Below are 21,821 nucleotides of genomic sequence, written 5' to 3' on the forward strand. Positions count from 1 at the left end.
CCCACCCTTTTGCCCACTTTCCCTGAATCTTAGTTTGTCATATTGTTCAGAGCAGGAATCATGGTTTTTAGGAAACACTGGTTGGTTTCAAAAGAAGGCTACATCAAACCATGGTTTCTGAAAGTGGCTTGCCCATCTCCCCTGTCCTTCCCATATCTGCACTACAGGGGCAAAAAAAAGAGCCCCCCTGCCCCCCTTTGGATTTTGCCCCTGCAAGATTCCTCTCCATGCAAGCTAGCAAAGAGAAGCAGCTCCACTAGTCTGCAGGTGGGGCAGAAGAGAACTTGCAGGAGTCAAGCCAGAATCACTTCTCCGGCTCGGATTTCAATCTGAGCCAGGGAAGAATTCGGGGGCTGCTCCATCTTGCCTCTCTCTTCGGAGGTGTGACAATATAATCAGCCCTCCCCCCCCCCAAGCTCACCTCACAAGAACTTCACTGACTTTGCTTTCACAGCCTCTCCTGCCACCAGGGCCGGCCCACTCATGGGGCTCTGTGAGGCAGTTGCCTCAGGCGGCAGGCTTGGGACAGTAGGTAGGGGCAACAGATCTGGGGGCCTCAAGGGCGCTCCCTTCGCCACCTCCTGTGCTTGTCGCCCACTGCCCTACCACCTGCTCCTCTCCAGCTTCCTTTTTTCTCCACCTTCAGAGCACCGGGGGTTCCCCTGGCCATTTTCAGTCACCTCGGGTGGCTGTTGGGCCTCAGGTGGCAGAACATCCTGGGCCAGTTCTTCCTGAGACTGAGCTCTTTCCCCCTGGCCCATGGAGAGCCCAGACCACCAGGGCGATCCCTCTGGACCATCTTCCTCAACAATACCTGGGGCTTGAGGTCCTCTTCATCCTTGTAGTAATACAGGTGTTGCCCTTTCAGGACAAAGTACCTCTGCTGCCAGTTCTTGACGATGGAGCGCTGCTTCTTCAGCCAGCCGGTCTTCAGGGGCCGCTCCAGAAGGTTGGGAGGATGGGGCCAGTTCCCCGAGCCCTTTGGGTCGACGGCCATCATGCTCTGGGAGCGGACTGGGGGAGAAGCGAGAGGCAGTGAGCTGGAGCAGGGAGAAAACACACACACACACACAGAGAGAGAGAGAGAGAGAGAGAGAGAGAGAGAGAGAGAGAGCGCAAAGCCAGGGGGCGTTTCTGGCCCAGAAGTGGCTCAGGCCCGTCAGGGAGGAAAATCCACCATTGCACCGACGGAGCAAAGAGCAGAGGAGTGAGTCCAAGGAGATATTGCTGGCGGATGGCGGGGCTCGCAGCAGCCCGTAGCTTTGAGAAAGGAAGCCACCGCAGCTATTTGTTCAAATGGACTTCCTTTTTCCTGCGTGGGCGTTCGTCTTCACAAATGCAGGCAAGCAACCGAAAGAAGCTGCCAACCAGGACATCAGATTTTCTTATTAAATGCGGCTGTTCAGGAATGAGGGAGACCTGCCGGGGGCCTTCCTTGGCAGCCACCAAGAAAAATCAGGACAGGACATTTGTGTCCCATGCCAGGAATGCCACACTGGGCAAAAGATTCTTGCATTATAAGGGTTGGACCAGATGACTCTCAGGGCTGCTTCCAAGTGAATGATTCTAAACCTAATCAGATGTTCAGAAAGTTGATGGGAGTTTTAACCTGTTTTTAGTCTATGGTTATTTTAACTTTTGAATGTTTAAAATTATTGTTGTTCATTCTTCTCATTGATAATTTTATTGTTTTATCTTTGGGGGTGTGAGAGGAGGAGGAATGTTCCTTCTGGGGGAGTTTGCACACTTTTGCCCCCCCCCAGCTCTCACCTGTGACTCCTAAAGGCTGTCAGCGTGGGACAGTGGCCACACCCCAGGAAACAGCTCTCACTGGCCCACTAAACCAGGTGAGGGTGGCCAGTGGGCCTCAAACCCTCAGTGAGTTTGGGACGTCCCCCTGCACGTGCAGCAGATTGAGGGGATGAGACCAAGAGTGGGTCCAATGGTCAGAAAGGTGGTTTCTGCATGTTCTGTAGGAAGGAAATGAGGGGCAGATGGGTATCATCCCCCTGGGAAGGAAGCCCTTTAGGAGAAGGAAAACTCTGGTCCTAAACCTCCACTGCTTTGCAGGATATCTTCAAGAGAAGAAAAGGCCAAGGAGTAAACCCTATACAAATCTGGAGTGGAGTCCTGAAATATACTCGGAGTCAAGTGTGGATTTCACACTCTTTATTCAGCTCATAGTGGTGAGGAGGAATGGAAGTTCCCCCAGAATGTCTGCTTTATATACATGATTTACACAATGGGCCCCACGTGATTGGCTAATTCCGGGATTCTCCTGTAGGCCAATCAGGTTGCGGATTCACTTCCACCTGGAGCTGCATTGGGTGGCTCCTGCAGACCAATCAGACTGCTGCATTTTGGATCCTATTGTTCTAGGACCAATCAGACTGCTGCATTCTGGATCCTACTGTTTTAGGACCAATCAGACTGCTGCATTTTGGATCCTATTCAACTCAGTACATAACAAGTCCCTAAGGCGATCGGATGGTGCCTTGTACACCTCCTTCCAGCAACTCCTGTTGGTGCTAAATGTATTGCCCTGCTTTCCTTTGGACCACATCAGTGAGGCTGAGAGTGGGGTCTTGGCATCTGAGCAGACCAGGATGGCTTGTGCCCCAGGGAGATCACTTCGGTGCTGCTAACACAGCAGTTTGGTTTCATCCCTGGAGGTGCACTCCATTGTCTCTCAAGACAGACAGATGCTGACAACACACAACCTGAGCATAAAACTGGGGCTCACACAAGGATTAAGGCTTTCTGGGAGATGATCTATAAAGAAATGAAAAAGGTATTTAAATATACCTTTCTGAAGAAACCAGAGGCCTTTCTCCTGGGCATAATCGGCCAATTGGTGTCAAAGAAGGATAGAACTTTCTTTATGTACGCTACAGCAGCAGCAAGAATACTCATCGCAAAGCATTGGAAGACACAGGATCTACCCACTCTGGAAGAATGGCAGGTGCAAGTAATGGACTATATGGAAATGGCGGAAATGACTGGCAGAATCCGAGACCAGGGAGAAGAGTTGGTGGAAGAAGATTGGAAGAAATTTAAAATTTATTTACAGAAACACTGTAAAGTTTTTGAATGTTAATGACATTGAAATGAAATGAAGGGGTTCTAGTAATAAGGTATAAGAATATGTAAAAATGGATTGATACTAGATGAAAATTGGAAGCTATAATATGTGAGGAAAAATAATTAAGGATAAATTAACAGGATATGAATTTGCTGAACCAATCTTTAAATGGAATACAAAAAAGGGAGGTGTGAGGAAGTCAGGAAAATAAGTTAATTAAAGACGAGAAACTAAAAAAGAGGGATTTTTGTTTTATTTTGTTTTTTCTTTTTGTTCTATGTTAAATGTTTGCATTTCTGTATTTTTGTGTTTTTGTATTCTTCTTGTGTTTTTTCCTTTACTGTCAAAATGCAATAAAATATTATTAAAATAAATAAATAAAATAAAACTGGGGCTCACGGCATTCACACCCCAGATCTTTCTTCTCCATTAGTTGCAGCTTTGGATTCAGCACAGAACTAGCAGGTCTCTGTGTCTCTAGCTACCAGCCTTCTTCCAGCTCAGCTCACCCACACTCTTGCTGGCTGTTGTTCTCCTTCCTAGCAGCTATGGGTGCTTGTGGAGGGAAGATCCATTCATTTGTCTGAAGGATGCCATCACTTGGTTGTAGCATCTAACAAAGCAGTTTAACTTAATCCCAGGAGGTGCATTCCATTGTCTCTTGAGACAGACGGATGCCAACAACTTTTTAAAGCCATCTTGGCTGGTGGCCATGACAGCCTCCTATGGGAAATGGGGTGGGGTGGGGACCTTTTTCTATCCACTTTCTCCATGCCATGCAGTTTTTTATATTTCTGTTGTGTTATCTGGATCTCCATCCAGGCAGTGCCAGATTTACGTAGAAGCTAAACAAGCTATAGACTAGGACCCCACTCTCTTGGGGGGCCCCCAAAAGTTAAAGGGAAAAAAACCTGGATGTACATTTCCAAAATATAAGATAAAAAACAAACAAATAAAATGGCTTTAGATTCCTATTAGGTCCATAAATTTAATAATGATAATAATAATAATAATAATAATAATAATAATAATAATAATAATAAATAAATAATAATAATAATAATAATTTTATTTATACCCTGCCCTCCCCAGCCAAGACCTGGCTCAGGGCGGCTAACACCGGGTATAAAAACAATTGATTAAAATACTACATTAAGATGCAGCCTCATTTCAGAAGAAACTCAAATCAAAAACTTTTTGGGGATGAAAATGTCAAATAATATATATACCACATAAAAACAGTGACAATTTGTTGTTGATAAAAGGCAGCTGGACATATAAAGGGCCCCATTACCTTCAGTAGCTTAGGGCCTCATCAGACCTAAATCTGGCCCTGCATTCAGGCCGTTCATTCCTCAAGTTTGCTGCTCCAAATCCCTTAACAGGAGATGCTGTTGAAGCCAAGGCAACAACAGCAACAGCCCTATCAGGCCAAGGCTCCTCCCCCAAGTGTCAAGGGCTAAATTAGGCCATTCAAATATTTGCTTCAGCAGAAACACAGCAGCCATGCAAAGTGGAAATGAAACTGGTTTGAGTGCGACTCTGCAGCTGCTGAGAGGTGAGCCAGAAACTAGGCAGACTCAACTGCCCAGGTCACGCGGGCTCTTGCTCAGGTTCAGTACTTGTAATATGGGGCCTGACCTGCTCTACAGGGCTGTTGTCACCAGGTAATGCATAAAACTCTCCCCAACTCTGTAAATGTTAAGTATCATTATTAGCTAATGAGCTCCCTCTGCTGGAGGCTTGTGGATCAGGTTGTGGGTAAGATGTGAATTCAACGCAGTGCAAACGCATCTTACACAGGTGTTCTGTTCCAACAAGGGTTCTGTGTATACATGGAAAGTGTGTACAGTGGTACTTCGGGTTACAGATGCTTCAGGTTACAGACTCCGCTAACCCAGAAATAGTGCTTCAGGTTAAAAACTTTGATTCAGGATGAGAACAGAAATCGCGTGGCAGGGGGAGGCTCCATTAGCTAAAGTGGTACCTCAGGTTAAGAACAGTTTCGGGTTAAGAATGGACCTCCAGAACAAATTAAGTTCTTAACCTGAGGTACCACTGTATACCTAAACCCTTGGAGCTGCCCCCGTGGTGAGGCGGGTGCAAGAATGAGAAAAAGACAATATCTCTTGGAACTTTATGAAAAAAAAATCTTAAGGGAATGGGTGTGGGATGAGGGTTTGAAAATGGTATAGAAGCAATCTATTCGGAACAAAAAGCGAAATTGATAGTAAATAATGTGGTATCAGAAGTGATTAAAATTGAAAAAGGAACACGACAGGGATACCCTATCTCTCCATTATTATTTATTTCGGTCCTGGAGGTGCTTTTGAATATGATTAGGAGGGATCAGTCGGTTAAAGGTGTTCAGGTCGGAGCCAAACAATATAAACTTAAAGCCTTTGCAGATGACCTGGTTTTGACGTTGCAGAATCCAGAATCTAGTACGAAAAGAGTCATAGAATTAATTCAGGAGTTTGGTCAGGTGGCAGGATTTAAATTAAATAAGCAGAAAACTAAAATATTGGAGAAAAATATGACTGTAATGGAAATAGAAAAGCTTCAGAAAGAGACAGATTTAAATGTGGTGCAGAAAGTGAAATACCTAGGGATAAATATGACAGCCAAAAACCTGAATTTGTTTAAAGATAATTATGAAAAATGTTGGTCAGAGGTAAAAAAAGATCTAGAAACATGGTCAAATTTGAAGCTCTCCTTGTTGGGCCGAATTGCGGCTATAAAGATGAATGTATTGCCAAAAATGTTATTTTTGTTTCAGACTTTGCAGATTGTGGACAGCGTGGATTGTTTCAAGAGGTGGCAGAGAAATATTTCTAAGTTTGTCTGGCAGGGCAAAAAGCCCAGAATAAAATTTAAAATACTGACTGATGCTAAAGAAAGAGGGGGGTTTGCCCTGCCGGACATGAAGTTATATTATGAATCAGCAGCTTTCTGTTGGATAAAGGACTGGCTACTTCTTGAAAACACTGACATTCTGGATTTGGAAGGGTTCAACAATGCGTTTGGGTGGCATGCATATTTATGGTATGACAAGGTTAGGGCTCATAAAGCATTTAAGAACCATATTGTCAGGAAAGCAGTTTTTAATGTCTGGATAAGATATAAAGATTTACTAGAAAACAAGACCCCAAGGTGCTTTGAAAAGACTTAATATGGAGGCCAAATGGCCTAAATACTGGGAGATATTAGAATATGATGGAGATACATGGAGATTGCAGAGTTTTGAGAAACTAAAAGATAAAGTGCGAGATTGGTTACATTACCATCAAATTAGAGAGGTTTTTAATATGGACAAGAAAACAGGTTTCCATGTGGAAAAATCGAAATTGGAAACGGAATTGTTAGAACCTAAAACTAAGGTACTGTCAAGAATGTATAACTTGCTGTTAAAATGGAATACTCAGGATGAAACGGTCAAATCAGCTATGATTAAGTGGGCACAAGATATTGGTTATAACATTATGTTTGCTGACTGGGAACGGTTATGGACCACTGGTATGAAATTTACGGCATGTAATGCCTTGAAAGAAAACATTATGAAAATGATTTACAGGTGGTACATGACCCCAGTCAAGCTTGCAAAGATATATCATTTGCCTGACAATAAGTGTTGGAAATGTAAGGAAACTGAGGGAACATTCTTTCACCTCTGGTGGATGTGCCCAAAGGTAAAGGCTTTCTGGGAAACGATATATAATGAACTGAAAAAGGTATTTAGGTATACCTTCCCTAAGAAACCAGAGGCCTTCCTTTTGGGCATTGTTGGCCAGAAGGTGTTAAAGAAGGATAGAACTTTTTTTATGTATGCAACAACAGCAGCAAGAATACTTATCGCAAAGTATTGGAAGATACAAGATTTGCCCACCCTGGAAAAATGGCAGATGCAATTGATAGACTATATGGAATTGGCAGAGATGACTGGCAGAATCCGAGACACGGGAGAAGAACAAACGGAAGATGAGTGGAAGGAGTTTAAAGTTTATCTGCAAAAACATTGTAAATTATTTGAATGTTAAAGTGATGCAGGATACTGAGACAATGTGGCATTAGTGACAAAGCTGAGAGGAATGTGCAAAGATGTTTTCATGTAACAAGTAAAGAAACAAAGTTAAATTAATCAAAGCGATGGGGGATCAGAAGATAAGTGGACAGCAGTGGGAGTGGTTAATTTAAAAGAAATTTAAAAATCTTAAAATTAGTTAAAATACAACAAGAATTTGCTGAAACTAAATTGGAAATTTGAATACAGAAAAGGGAGATGTGAGGAAGTCAGGAAAGTAAGTTATATGAAAGTAAGAATTGAATATAAATATTATTTTGTTTGGTTGTGTGTTTTTTATGGTTTATTGTTTTTTGTTATGCTGTTTTGTTTTGTCTGTTACTATAAATTTGTTGAAACTTTAATAAAAATCTATTAAAAAAAAAAAGAATGAGAAAAAGAGAATCCCCTTGCCTTCTAAAGTCCGAGTGCTGAACAGGCCTTGCCCAGCAAGCAAGGCAGAGAATTTAAAAGCTCCTTTCGCACCAGAAAACCCATGCAAATTCATGGAGGAGGAGAGGGATATTGAGAGCTCCTAGCCACAAAGGCCATGTTCTTCCTTCACAGTTCAAGGCAGCCATGCTTCTGAATACCAGTTGCTGGAAAGAGTGGCAGAGAAAGCTTCTTGGGCACCTGGGGCGGCGCGCCCAGTGTGGGGTGAACCACCCATAGGGGCGGAGTGCATTGCGCTCTTAGGGAGGAGTGGGATGGGGTGCGCGGTGCCCATAGGGACAGGACAGGGCATGGGGCGTGGCACGGCACCCTTAGGGATGGGGTGTGCCACGGGGGCCAAGGCCTCAGCTGCCCTATAGCTGGGGGAGGGGGGAAGCAGTGGGCGGACATCATGGAGCTTGCGGGTGCCTGAGAAGTGTAACTCTGGCACGCTGCAGGCCCCACGGTGAGTGCCGCCCGCCATTTTGTCACCCCCCTCAATGGGGACACCCAGGGTGGACCGCACCCACCACACACCCCTTCCTATGGGGAGAGGGCTGTTCTGCTCGAATTCTGCTTGCAGGTTTCCCCATAGGGACATCTGGTTGCGCACCATGAGAACCAGATGTTGGACTAGATGGGCCATCGACCTGATGCTTCAGGCAATAATAATAATAATAATAATAATAATAATAATAATAATAATAATAATATATTATTTATACCCCGCCATCTGGCTGAGTTTCCCCAGCCACTCTGGGTGGCTCCCAATCGAGTGTTAAAAACAATACAGCATCAAATATTAAAAACTTCCCTAAACAGGGCTGCCTTCAGATGTCTTTTAAAGATAAGATAGCTGCTTATTTCCTTCACATCTGAAGGGCGGGCGCCACTACCGAGAAGGCCCTCTGTCTGGTTCCCTGTAACCTCACTGATGTTCTTGGGGATGTTGTTGACTCTTCTTTTCTTAAAAAAAAAAAAGAAACATTTTTCCGTGCTGGGAGCTGCCCGGAGTGCCTGGGGAAACCCAGCCACATGGGCGTGGTATAAATGATAAAATTATGGTGATGTTGATTTGAACTACAACTCCCATCAGCCCCACCCGGCTCAACTTTAGGATGCTGGATCTGAAAAGAGTCGTAGTCCCAAGCTTTTGGAAGGCATGCAGTTGGGGGAGGTTGGCGTGGAAGGACCATGGATCAGACTCCATATGGGGCAGCTTCCAATGTCCAGAAATGGCATCTGAGCAGAGCTGTCAACTTACAGATTTGAAAATAAGGGACCAGCAGCCAAAATAAGGGATTTTAGTCAACCAGCTCCCGAGCCAAAGGCAGAAAGCCCAGCCAGCAGCCAAACAAAGCCTCAAGCAGTGGTTCCCACAGCGCAGCAAACCGGCAAAGGGGGAGCAGCAAGGAAAACCACCATCACCTCTCTGCTGGGAAGCGCTGAGCAAAGGCGAGTCCCCAGGCAACACAGCCAACTAGATGGGCACAAGGCATGCAAGCTCCACCCCCCCAGTCGTTCTTAGACTTCTTATTGGGTGAGCAACGCAGCCAAGCAACACAGTTGGAGCCTCCCTCCTCCCTGGCCGGCAGGGAGGGAGGGAGGGAGAGGAGCTGCTTCCTTTGAAACCTGGGAAATTTAAGGGACATCATCAATAAGGGACAGCAGCGGGACACGGCGCTGGGATAAGGGACTTTCCCGCCAAATAAAGGACGGTTGACAGCTATGCATCTGAGCTGCAAGTGAAGTTTCCAAACAGTCCAAATGCTTGTTGAGTCACTGATCAACCACACACACAACTGTGATAACGGAGGCAGGAGAGAGAAAATGAGACGCAGGCACCTTTGGCCTGCTTTGACTCATTTGCACTCTGTTTTTCTTTTGTAAGCTCAGAGTTCATTTTTTGTCTTATCAAGTAAGGTGGAATTAACGTACTGTCTCCTTCCTCTGATACTCGGCATTTGAAGTTCATTGCCTTTGTCATGATCAGCTTTTTGGCTGAAAAGGCTGCAGGAAGAACAAATGTCGACAGGATGAGCAACCCAGCTTTTGTGAAGCGGGAGCTTCGTTGATCTGTCTCACAAAGCCCCAATCAAGGCAAGACACCAGAGATCCATAATCAGGTCTTTTCCTTTAAAGAAAAGAAACCTTCCAGAGAAGAACCATTTTCTGATCTAAACCTCCCAGAGGTTTGAAGCTGTTTCATCTGCTGGAGAAAACACTCTTTATTTCCCAGAAGCACGAATGTCTGCAAGGGGGGTTGAGGTGGAAAATATTGCAGCAAAAAGGGCTGTTGTTGTTGTTTTTAAGAACATAAAAAAAGTCTTCTGGATCAGGCCAATGGCTCATTTAATCCAGCATCTTGTTTTCACAGTGGCCTGTTGCAAACTCACAAGCAGGATTCAAGCACAAGGGCAACTCCCCCCTCCTGTGAGGTTCAGAGCAACTGGTATTCAGAAGCCTCAGACTGTGGAGGCAGAGCAAAGCCATCAATAGCCCTCCCCTCCAGGAATTCATCTTTTAAAGCCATTTAGGTTGGTCCTATGGGAGCAAGTTCTATAGTTGAGCTATGGAAGGGCTTTATCTCTCTTGAATCTTCCAGCATTCCAAGGAATTTCTATGGTGGCGCAGAGTGCAGCTAAAACAAAGGCGGCATTTTTTCATCTCTGCCAAGCTAAGCAGTTGGCTCCTTACCACTCTTGCCCTGACCTGGCCACTGTGATCCATACGACGGTCACCTCCAAACTGGATTATTGTAACCCACTCTAGGTGGGGCTGCCCTTGAGACTGACCCAGAAACTCCAACGGGTGCAGAATGCCGCGGTGAGACTCCTTACGGGGTCTTCGCTTAGAGATCACATTCATCCGGTGCTATACCAGCTGCACTGGCTCCCGGTGGAGTACAGGATCAGGTTTAAGGGGCTGGTTTTGACCTTTAAAGCCCTATAGGGCCTAGGGCCCTCGTATCTACGGGACCGCCTCTCCTGGTATGTCCCATGGAGGACCTTATAGTCTTCTTTTTTCCCCCATTTTATTTCATCAAACATTAAAACAAAGCGTGTTCTCCTTCATGGAGAGCACGTGTTGCGGTGGGGGCTGCCACGACACTCCAAAGTTGGGGGCGGGCAAATTGATCGTTGGCCACTGATGCGATTGGGGCTTCCCTTGTTGTTGGGAAGAAGTTAATGTTGCCATTTATTGAGTGACAGCCGGAAATAGTAAAACTCCTTGCACGAGGTTAGGGCTTCCTCTTTTCGCCCGTGCATTGGATTGCCCGTCCCTCCCTCCCTAGAATAGGGTTTTTTGCGTTGACCTTGCTATGCCTGTCATGGGGTCGTCTGCTTTGGAGCGGGGGCCTGGTAGGAATTTTGTCCATCTGGCTGATTGGCTGGGGCCATTTGGTTTTTGCCTACTGCGTAGCAAATCGTCACAACTTGTAAGGTTCGCGGTTAGGCATTGGTTTATGGTTTGGTTGGTTGAGGGGCATAGATTGGCTGTGCCTGCCCCTCTAATGCTGCTGCTGCAAGGGATTCCGTTAAAGGAATTGGGAGCTAACTACTGCTTGTCCACTCTGTCAAGGGGGCTCGGGCCATAGCAATGAGCTCCTGGTTGCATTTGGGGTGAGGGCAGGTTCCCTGCTCCGCGTAACCCCCAAGTGTATTCCCCCATTCTAACTTTAGCATCGTGCGGAATGTCAGTCTGTCCCCCATGGTGGGGGCAGATAGTTGCAACCAATGCCTACGCAACCACTCACAAATTTGTATTTTAATAAAGTTGTGGCCAAAATTATGCCAAAAATCTTAAACAAAAATTTCTGTGTGATATGTGAGTTATTGGGGTCGACCTGGGGACCTCGACACGCAAACAAAAGAAACATACATAATACATACGCACAGAAAAGACATACATAAGGAAAGACAACTAATAACAAGAGAGGGGAAAAAAGAGAAAGAAATCTCCTAACATAAGATACAAATTAGCTTACATTTACTAAATGTCATCTCGGTTTCAGAATATATTATATGATTTTTTATCTGCAGTTTCTTTTCCTCAGAAAACTCTTTACATCACAAGTGTTAAATCACACCTACTGTGATTTTTAGATTTTTTACCTCTATTTCCATGTATGTCATAAATTTATTCCAATCTTTGTTAAACTCTATGTCTTTTTGATTTCTTATTTTCTGTGTCATTTTTGCCAATTCTAAATAATCAAATAATTTATATTGCCACTCGTTTATAGTTGGGATTTTTGATGTCTTCCAATTCTGCGCTATCCCTCCCCACCTTCTCACTATATAGAAGGGTCTGGTGACTTCTGTTTCAGTGTATCTGAAGAAGTGTGCATGCACACGAAAGCTCATACCTAGAACTAACTTAGTTGGTCTTTAAGGTGCTACTGGAAGGAATTTTTTGTTTTGACTATAGCAGACCAACACGGCTACCTATCTGTGACTGCGCTATTAGAGTTCTGGCAACCACTGTCACGTACTGAAAGAGTGTTTGATCTTCCTTTTTGATTTCCTCTCCAATTATTCCAAACAGAAAGGCTTTGGGTTTTTTTATAAAGGTATATTTGAAGATTTTTTTTAGTTCATTGTAAATAGATTCCCAGAATTTTTTGATAGACTCACACAACCACCACTATCTCTGAGTTTTAGATGCTGGGCACAAAGAGCGGGAGAAGGTCACTGTTGCCTTTATGCCTCTGCTGCTGCTTCTCAGGGGCAGTAGGCTGACCACAAAATGTGGGGCTAGAATGATGCACTTTGCTCTGGCTCACCAAGACAGTTCTTTTATTCTTACTTTTCTGCACAGTGCTGGGGGTGGGGAAAGGCCTTACGGTCTTCAAATAAAAACAACTTGGAGGTCCTGGGCCACAGGGAGGTTAGGCTGGCCTCAACCAGAGCCAGGGCTTTTTCGGCTGTGGCCCCGATCTGGTGGAACGCTCTGTCGCAAGAGACCAGGGCCCTGCGGGACTTGACATCTTTCCGCAGGGTCTGAAAGACGGAGCTGTTCCACCAGACCTTTGGCCAAGGCACAGCCTGACCCCCTCCTTCTGTAATCTGCACAGAACTCTAGCCAAGTGGTTGCCATTAATTTGATTCTGAATTGATTTTAGAATGTATTCCAATTAATTGACTGTGATTTTATGTAAACTGTGCTATTTTTACTGTTGTTAGCCGCTCTGAGCCCAGCTTTGGCTGGGGAGGGCGGGATATGAATAAATTATTATTATTATTATTATTATTATTATTATTATTATTATTATTATTTATAAGTCAGAGCTTTCAAAATACAGTGGTGCCCCGCAAGATGAATGCCTCGCAAGACGGAAAACCCGCTAGACGAAAGGGTTTTCCGTTTTGGAGGTGCTTCGCAAAACGAATTTCCTATGGGCTTGCTTTGCAAGACGAAAATGTCTTGCAAGTTCCTGCAGTTTTTTTTTCCTGCCCCCCCCCTTTTTCTAAGCCGCTTATCCGCTTATCCGCTTATCTGATAAGCCGCTAAGCCGCTAAAAGCCGCTAATAGCGCTAATAGCGCTAATCTGCTAAGCCGTCAATGGGCTTGCTTCGCAAGACGAAAAAACCGCTAGACGAAGAGACTCACGGAACGGATTCTTTTTGTCTTGTGAGGCACCACTGTATAAAATAAAAACAAAATATCCGAAATTTATAGGATATAACAAAAACTAATCTGTATATATTTTTTATTTTTTTAAGGGACGCGGGTGGTGCTGTGGGTAAAAGCCTCAGTGCCTAGGGCTTGCCAATCGAAAGGTCGGCGGTTCGAATCCCTGCGGCGGGGTGCGCTCCCATCGTTCGGTCCCAGCGCCTGCCAACCTAGCAGTTCGAAAGCACCCCCGGGTGCAAGTAGATAAATAGGGACCGCTTACTGGCGGGAAGGTAAACGGCGTTTCCGTGTGCGGCTCTGGCTTGCCAGAGCAGCGATGTCACGCTGGCCACGTGACCCGGAAGTGTCTCCGGACAGCGCTGGCCCCCGGCCTCTTGAGTGAGATGGGCGCACCAACCCCAGAGTCTGGCAAGACTGGCCCGTACGGGCAGGGGTACCTTTACCTTTACCTTTAATCTGTATAAAACTGTGCCACTCAAAGGTCAGTAACTGAGCCTCTCTGAGGTTTGCACTCTTAGCACGGGGTACGCAATGTATGGCCCTTGGGCCGGTTGTGGCCCACGAAGACCATTTTACCGGCCCACGAACTGCCCCCAAACCGAGCCACCAGCTCGGCGAGTGCCCCCCCCCCCCGTGCTGCATTAAATCAGTGCAGGGACTCACCAAGCAGCGCTGGAAATCGCATCTGCGCATGTGCAGATACCAGAAATCGTGTCTGAGCATGTCCAGACACCAAAAAGTGTTTCTGCCCAGGCACAATTTTCGGTGTCTGGGCATGTGCAGAAGTGATTTCTGGCGCTGCAGACATGCGCAAACGCAATTTCTAGCATTGTGCTGCGCCAGTCTGGCCCACGGGCAATCTCCATGGGAGTGATCCAGCGCATGGCCGGTAAACCTTGCCCACTCCTGCTCTAGCAGCTGCTTAGCTGGTCTAAGGTTAGCACCCCGTTCTGCACAAAGTCCATCTCTCCAAACAAGTTGCTCAAGAACCGTGGTTATTTTTTTCTTCTTTTTTCAAATTCAAAATCCATATTTGTTTACTAACATAAGTCTGTTACATAGATTACCTAAATTAAAATATACATGATTACTCTAGGCTTCCCTTTGCTATATGTAAATACATCGCAGTTAAGAAATTTATATTATAAATAATATTATAGATTCCCACATGCCCCCCACTCCCCTTCACCCATGCGTGATCTCAATATTTTATTTCTTCCATCTTATTGTGTTGCTATAATTTGATAATTATTCAATTGTTTCTATTGTTATTTTCTTGCTTACCCCTGCACATTTTACACATTTTCTATTAATATTTCAATTCCGGAATAATATTTTTTCATGTATTCCTTCACTCCATCCCACTTTTTGATTATTCTCTGATTTGAGAGACCTCTAATAATTGCTGTCAATTTTGCCATTTCTACAAATTCGCAGAGTTTGTTTTGCCATTCTAATACAGTGGTACCTCAGGTTAAGAACGTAATTCGTTCTGGAGGTCTGTTCTTAACCTGAAACTGTTCTTAACCTGAGGTGCCACTTTAGCTAATGGGGCCTCCTGCTGCCACTACGTGATTTTTGGTCTCATCCTGAAGAAAAGTTCTTAACCCGAGGTACCATTTCTGGGTTAGAAGAGTCTGTAACCTGAAGCGTATGTAACCTGAAGCGTCTGTAACCCGAGGTACCACTATACTGTGGTTCTTTGTGCAGCAGGAAATCTCAACCTGTGGGCTGCCTTCTGGACTGCTTTGATGCCCCTCAGCCCACCGCTGATTCCAAAAGAACTGACAGCGAAAACAATGGAGGAACGAATGCAAATAGGCTTGCAACAGATGCTTAGCTACAAGCCGGAGAACTTACAGATGGAAGAGCAAGTTCATAAGAGAGCTGCAAAATGTGCACCTCATATTTCATAGAATCATAGAATCATAGAGTTGGAAGAGACCACAAGGGCCATCGAGTCCAACCCCCTGCCAAGCAGGAAACACCATCAGAGCACTCCTGACATATGGTTCTCAAGCCTCTGCTTAAAGACCTCCAAAGAAGGAGACTCCACCACACTCCTTGGCAGCAAATTCCACTGTCAAACAGCTCTTACTGTCAGGAAGTTCTTCCTAATGTTTAGGTGGAATCTTCTTTCTTGTAGTTTGGATCCATTGCTCCATGTCCGCTTCTCTGGAGCAGCAGAAAACAACCTTTCTCCCTCCTCTATGTGCTTTGATGGCATTTTCTGCACACTGAAAAAACGTCTCAGGCACGAAATGTCGGCTACAGGCCATTTCCGGGTGCTTCCTGTTGCAGGCTCTCAAAACACAAGCAGGAAGAAGCAGCGCTTCATGTTTTCAAGGCGCTCAGCAAAAAACCTTAGTGCTGGAAACATCTGTTATTTTGTGAAACCTTTTCTCGGTTTATTTCGTGATGACCTTCTCCACGTCAAGAGAAGCAGAGAGAACGTGCTAAATGGCACGATGGTTGGTGCCATTACTCAGAATAAAGTGCCCCTGGATTTAGCACAGCTGAAGTGGGTTTATTGATTGCAGCGTTCGAAGGAGGAGACAGACTTACTTGTTTTGCACACCCTGCTGCTATATCATCACCCCTCGTGCATCTCCTGTGCTTTGGGGGGGACACTTGGTTTGGTCACATTTAGAAGCTTGCCGTATTTTTTGCTCTATAAGACTCACTTTTTCCTTCCTAAAAAGTAAGGGGAAATGTGTGTGCGTCTTATGGAGCGAATGCAGGCTGCGCAGCTATCCTAGAAGCCAGAACAGGAAGAGGGATTGCTGCTTTCACTGCGCAGCGATCCCTCTTGCTGTTCTGGCTTCTGAGATTCAGAATATTTTTTTTCTTGTTTTCCTCCTCCAAAAACTAGGTGCGTCTTGTGGTCTGGTGCGTCTTATATAGTGCGAAAAATACGGTAGGCAGAATGGCAGAAAATCCGAACGTTTGACAGCACTAATGCAGAAGAATGTTTTGCTCCACAGTGTAAGGTAAAGGTAAAGGGACCCCTGACCATTAGGTCCAGTCGTGGACGACTCTGGGGGTGCGGCGCTCATCTCGCTTTACTGGCCGAGGGAGCCGGCGTACAGCTTCTGGGTTCATGTGGCCAGCATGACTAAGCCGCTTCTGGCAAAGCAGAGCAGCGCACGGAAACGCCGTTTACCTTCCCGTTTACCTATTTATCTACTTGCACTTTGACGTGCTTTCGAACTGCTAGGTTGGCAGGAGCAGGGACTGAGCAACGGGAGCTCACCGCATCGCGGGGATTTGAACCGCTGACCTTCTGATCGGCAAGTCCTAGGCTCTGTGGTTTAACCCACAGCACCACCCGCATCCCTGCTCCACAGTGTGCCCACCTCCAAAAAGAGACGGTTCGTGCAAAGCAGGTAGCAAAGGGAAGACACTCTTGGGGTGCCAACTTGAATAAAAATTGGGGGGCAGGTAAGCCCCACCCAACATAATCAATCACATGACATGGTGCACACACACCATTTGAATGGCAATGCCCATCAACTTGAGGGGGCAGCCCCCTCAAATATTTTATTGGGGGGACCAACGCTCCCTTGGCCCCTAGGATTTGGCTCCGGGGCACCTTCTTCCACCTTGGAAAGAGCACAGGACACAGGTAGACCAAATATGGAGGACTTCCGGGTTAGCGCCATCGTCTAATGGCGGATTCCCTCCGAGCTCCGGAGGGAATCGGCTCAATAGGAGACGGGTCCTGCCGCGGCGGCGACGCGGGGACCCTCAGAAACCACAGGCGCGGAAGTCTGTGGACCTGGTGACTCGGCGGGCACCATTTGCGCCCTCCCCGACCTGAGGAGCCTTTTTAAAGGCTTCGGAACGGGGGACGGGGAGAGGCGTGGTGCTGAGAGTTGACTGCTACTCCTACTGAGTGAAGCCGCATGCCATGGTCGGAGAGCGCTGACTTCTTCCTTTGAACATTTGGACCAAAAGTAAAAGCCCGTGAGTAATACGGAAATCGGATTTATAAAAGAAATTTTTTTGTTTGAATTCGGCACGATCGGGGAAGGCGCAAGTCCGTCTCCCCGCCTTGTAAACAATTTGAAGCAAGGACTAAATAACTAAGGTTGAGAGAACATCTCCTTTTTATTGGATAAAGTTATTAATTGCACGATTCGATAGTATAAGTAATCTTGCTGGAGGATAAGAGTTAATTTTGAGAGCTGAAGTGCCACCCCCCCCCCGGGACCCGGGAGTGATCTGCGAGAGGAGCCTGTTGAGGAGACATAGAAGATTTTGACAGCTGTCAAACTAGCTGTCCAAGTTGGAAAAAAATAGAGAACTTTGTTTCTGTTGTCTTTGCTTGTTATATGCGTTACAATATAGTTATAAATTGTTGAAAACAAAGAAGAACTGAAACAAGTTAACTGGACTTTTGGGCTGGAAGTGGAAGGAATACTAAATAGCCAGAATCCCTCTAGAGGGGGTTCAGGGACATTACAAGAATGGCTACAGGTGGAAAAATACAAGCTGAACTGGACAAGGCTTTTTTTCTCTTGGGAAAGTTGCAAGAGCAAAGTGATGTTTTGGCTACAAGTGTTACAACTTTGAAGTCAACAGTAAATAAACTTACTGAGTTGGATAAGGACTTGATTTAAAAAGTCCAGGCAGCTGAACAAGAAAAGAAATCTGAGAAATTTGAGGAAGTGGAGAAAGAGATATATGCTGATCAGGAGGAGCAGGAAGGAGGGGCTGTAATGCTGCAGCTGGCAAAGGAGAGCCAGAGGCCTGTCAAGATGGATACAAAGGAAAATAAAGACTGGATGACGAAAATTTGGTTTGAATTGAAGAATGAGGAATGGAAAGATCTCCTTTTGTGGAGATCTGAAGATCTATGGATTATAAATTTGATTAAGGTGGAAGTTGGAGCTTTTGGGACATTTGGACTTAAAAGGATTAAGAAACAAGATCTGAGCTCCACTTTTGAATATGGAGGTCTGGCTGGAAGAAATATGGACATTATTGGGACAGAGCTCCTCCGAGACTTGGTGTTTAATACAAAGGACTATCAAAAAAACCGGCAGAGAGGAATTGAGAGAGATTTAAGAGCCTCGGACGTGAGGTCTCCAGGCTGATAGCAGATGGACTGATGGACATTGGTTTGGGGATCGAAACCGGGAAAGGGAGGGTGGGGTTTGGGAATCCAAAGGGTGTATAAATATATTATGACTCTTTTTATTTTTGTTTTGTTATTAGTATAAAAATGGGGAATTCATGGAAGGGAAATTGGGTCAACCTTAGAAAAAGGTTTTAAGTATAAGGACTGATGTATATAAGTTAAAATTTCATATATAAAATGAATTAAATATAATAATGAATTAAGGTTAAAAATTGGGGATAAGAACTTGTTGAACTAACATTTGGAAATGGAATACAAGAAGGGGAGGCGAGGGGAAGTCGCGGAAATAGGTTATTGAAAATAAGGATTGTAAACGTTGAGTGTTTTTTAATTCTGTTTTTTTCTTTTTTATCTTTTCTGGATTATTTTCTTCTTTTGAAAATCTTAATAAATGTCTTTAAAACAAACAAACAAACAAACAAAAAAACAAATATGGCCCGCTGCCGCCATGGCTACAAGCTGTTGCAGCAGGTCCTGCGTTTCAACTCAGAGAAGCAGCAGATCTGAGAGTGTCAGGTGCTGAGGAGAGATGGGAGATGGGGCGGCTACTTTCACACCCCAATTATGAGGACCTAGAGCCCCACCTGTGTGAAGAGAGAGAGAGAGAGACCAGGGAGCAGCTGGAGGGAGAAGTATGTCCTTTAGGACCTTGCTGCTGCAAGATCTTCTCCCTTCCCTCAGTGGCTTATTCAAGAGATACCAACAGACATGCAAATATTTTTCTCTTGCAGAACTGCTGTGGTTAATCCCTCTGCCCGGGGTCCCTATATTCACAGAGGCCCTGGGGACAAACATTTGCTCCCTCTGTTCAGAAGCTGTGAGGTGGCCAGAAGGACAGGTGAAACTGAGGAATAATGACATGATGTAGTCGAGCACAGAGTGGCAAAGTTTGGGGGGAAGAGCTCAAAGAGGAGGACAGAACTTCAGAGTACAGAAACTTCATCCGTTAGTGATCACTGCCTGCTCATTTGCAGAATCAAAGGGTGAAAAATCCAACTTCCTCCTTCTTATATATAAAAAAAGAATTAAAAGCTGAAACGCTGACACTGCATCAGATCATAAGATGCGTAGAGAAGACAAGCAACATGTCTGAGATAAGGAGGCAAGCTAATCTGGAAATCTTTTTGTAGACGTGGCCCCTGGGCCCAAAACGGCCTGGGGAAAATGCTGTGCAGAGGTTTGTAAACAGCAACAGCAGTCTGCCTTTGGCTAAAAGGGGGAGCTTCACTTCCAAGTTCTCACGAAACACAAGCAGCCCTTGATAAACGCAAGAGATTAAGGAAACAAGAGCAGCAAGAGCGTTGGACAAGGGTTCAAATCCCCATTCAGCCAGGAAGCTCATTGGGTGACCTTGGGCCAGCCATTCTGCCTCAGCCTGGCCTCCCTCACAAGGTCGTTGAGAGGACAAAATGAGGGAGGACCATCTAGAAATGTAGTCAAGAAAAAACAGCCCTACCTATTTTAGACATGTCCATCTTCAGGTTGAGATCCCAATTCCGTGGCAGCTTCAGAGACATTCCAATTCCACTGGCGGGAAAGTCTACGCAACTGTGTCTGAACTGCGGGTCTGAATCTCCTCCACAGATTGTGTGTGCGTGCTATATATATATTTAATTTCCTTCTGGGCTTACTTGAAAGAAGAAAAAAAGTCTCGGTTGACGTTGGTTTGCCAACAACTTCCTGTCATCTTCTGTGAGAAACCCAAAGGACTTCTCTTTTTTTATTTTCCAGTTCAGTCTCTTCAATTTCCAGGTGCAATGCAAATATCAGTTTATTTCCAACCTGCACGCTCCCCCCCATCCCTCCAAGGACTTTGGAGAGCACCTGAGCTCTAGCTGCATTTAGCTCCCTACTAACGTGCAAACGTGGAGTAAGACCGGCACATGCACACACCCTGAAACAGTTTGCAGGCTTGGTTCATGGAGCTACATGGGTGCTGCTGTGTTAGTGCATTTGAGGAAGTGGGGGCTGCAGCTTGTACATCACTCATGCGCTGGGGGGGTGGGCAGTGCTGGATTTATGTATAAGCTAAACAAGCTATAGCTTAGGGCCCCTCTCTCTTGGGGGCCCCCAAAAATTTAAAGGAAAGAAACCTGGATGTATACAGTGGTGCCTCGCAAGACGAAAAGAATCAGTTCCGCGATTCTCTTCGTCTAGCGGTTTTTTCGTCTTGCGAAGCAAGCCCATTGACGGCTTAGCGGATTAGCGCTATTAGCGGTTTAGCGGCTTTCAGCGGCTTAGCGGATAAGCAGATAAGCGGCTTAGCGGCTTAGGAAAAGGGGGGGAGGGGAAAAAACCCGCAGGAACTCGCAAGACATTTTCGTCTTGCGAAGCAAGCCCATAGGAAATTCGTTTTGCGAAGCACCTCCAAAACGGAAAACCCTTTCGTCTAGCGGGTTTTCCGTCTTGCGAGGCATTCGTCTTGCGGGGCACCACTGTATTTCCAATATATAAGATAAAAAACAAATAAAATAAAACCTACATACAGCAACAGTGTTTTGTGTTGTGTAGGCTCCTATGAGGGGACGCGGGTGGCGCTGTGGTCTAAACCACAGAGCCTAGGGATTGCCGATGGGAAGGTCAGCGGTTCAAATCCCTGCGACGGGGTGAGCTCCCGTTGCTCAGTCCCTGCTCCTTCCAACCTAGCAGTTCGAAAGCACGTCAAAGTGAAAGTAGAAAAATAGGTACCACTCCAGCGGGAAGGTAAACAGCGTTTCCGTGCGCTGCTCTGGTTTCGCCGGAAGCGGCTTAGTCATGCTGGCCACATGACCCGGAAAAACTGTCTGCCTGTAAACAAGATGAGTGCCACCACCCCAGAGTCGTCCACGACTGGACTTAACTGTCAGGAGTCCTTTACCTTTAGGCTCCTATGATGTAAGTAATGGCCTGCTAGCCTGCTCCCTAAAATATCACTGGTTTGCTCATTTCTATATATAGGGTTTGAAAGCACATCAAAGTGCAAGTAGATAAATAGGTACCGCTCTGGCGGGAAGGTAAACAGCGTTTCCGTGTGCTGCTCTGGTTCGCCAGAAGCAGCTTAGTCATGCTGGCCACATGACCCGGAAGCTGTACGCCGGCTCCCTCAGCCAGTAAAGTGAGATGAGCACCGCAACCCCAGAGTTGGCCACAACTGGACCTAATGGTCAGGGGTCCCTTTACCTTTTTATATATAGGGTGCCTACATTCTGCATGTACAAATGGCTTTAGATACCTATTAGGTCCATAAATTCCTATATAGTATATATTCAACACAAAAAACAGCAGCAATTTGTTGTTGACAAAGGACAGCAGGACATATAAAGGACCCCATTACCTTCAGTAACTCAGGGCCTCATCAAACCTATATTTGGCCCTGGGGGTGGGGGGAGATTACAACCAGAAAGTATTACGGGTTTTGTGTGTGCAACTCAGCTCATGATTCTGGGAAACGTCTGGCAACATGCCGCGAGCGTGGCATCGCCTTTAGA

At 45.6% G+C, this 21,821-nt stretch overlaps 1 protein-coding gene across 1 annotated transcript in view; it reads right to left on the minus strand.

The window, feature by feature from the left end:
• ARHGAP25 (Rho GTPase activating protein 25) overlaps positions 1-20,306 on the minus strand; it is a 39,869-nt gene extending 19,563 nt beyond the window's left edge. The window contains exons 1-2 of the mRNA XM_081868450.1: positions 19,811-20,306; positions 815-1,014 (exon numbers count right to left, since the gene is read on the minus strand). Coding sequence (XP_081724576.1) covers positions 815-1,014; positions 19,811-19,871 — 261 coding nt within the window. The 5' untranslated portion in view covers positions 19,872-20,306. The remainder of the gene's footprint in view (positions 1-814; positions 1,015-19,810) is intronic.
• Between the last annotated feature and the right edge of the window lie 1,515 nt (positions 20,307-21,821).

The sequence above is a fragment of the Podarcis erhardii genome, assembly GCF_964252035.2.
Source record: "Podarcis erhardii genome assembly, chromosome: 7".
In the NCBI taxonomy this organism is placed as follows: Eukaryota; Metazoa; Chordata; class Lepidosauria; order Squamata; family Lacertidae; genus Podarcis; species Podarcis erhardii.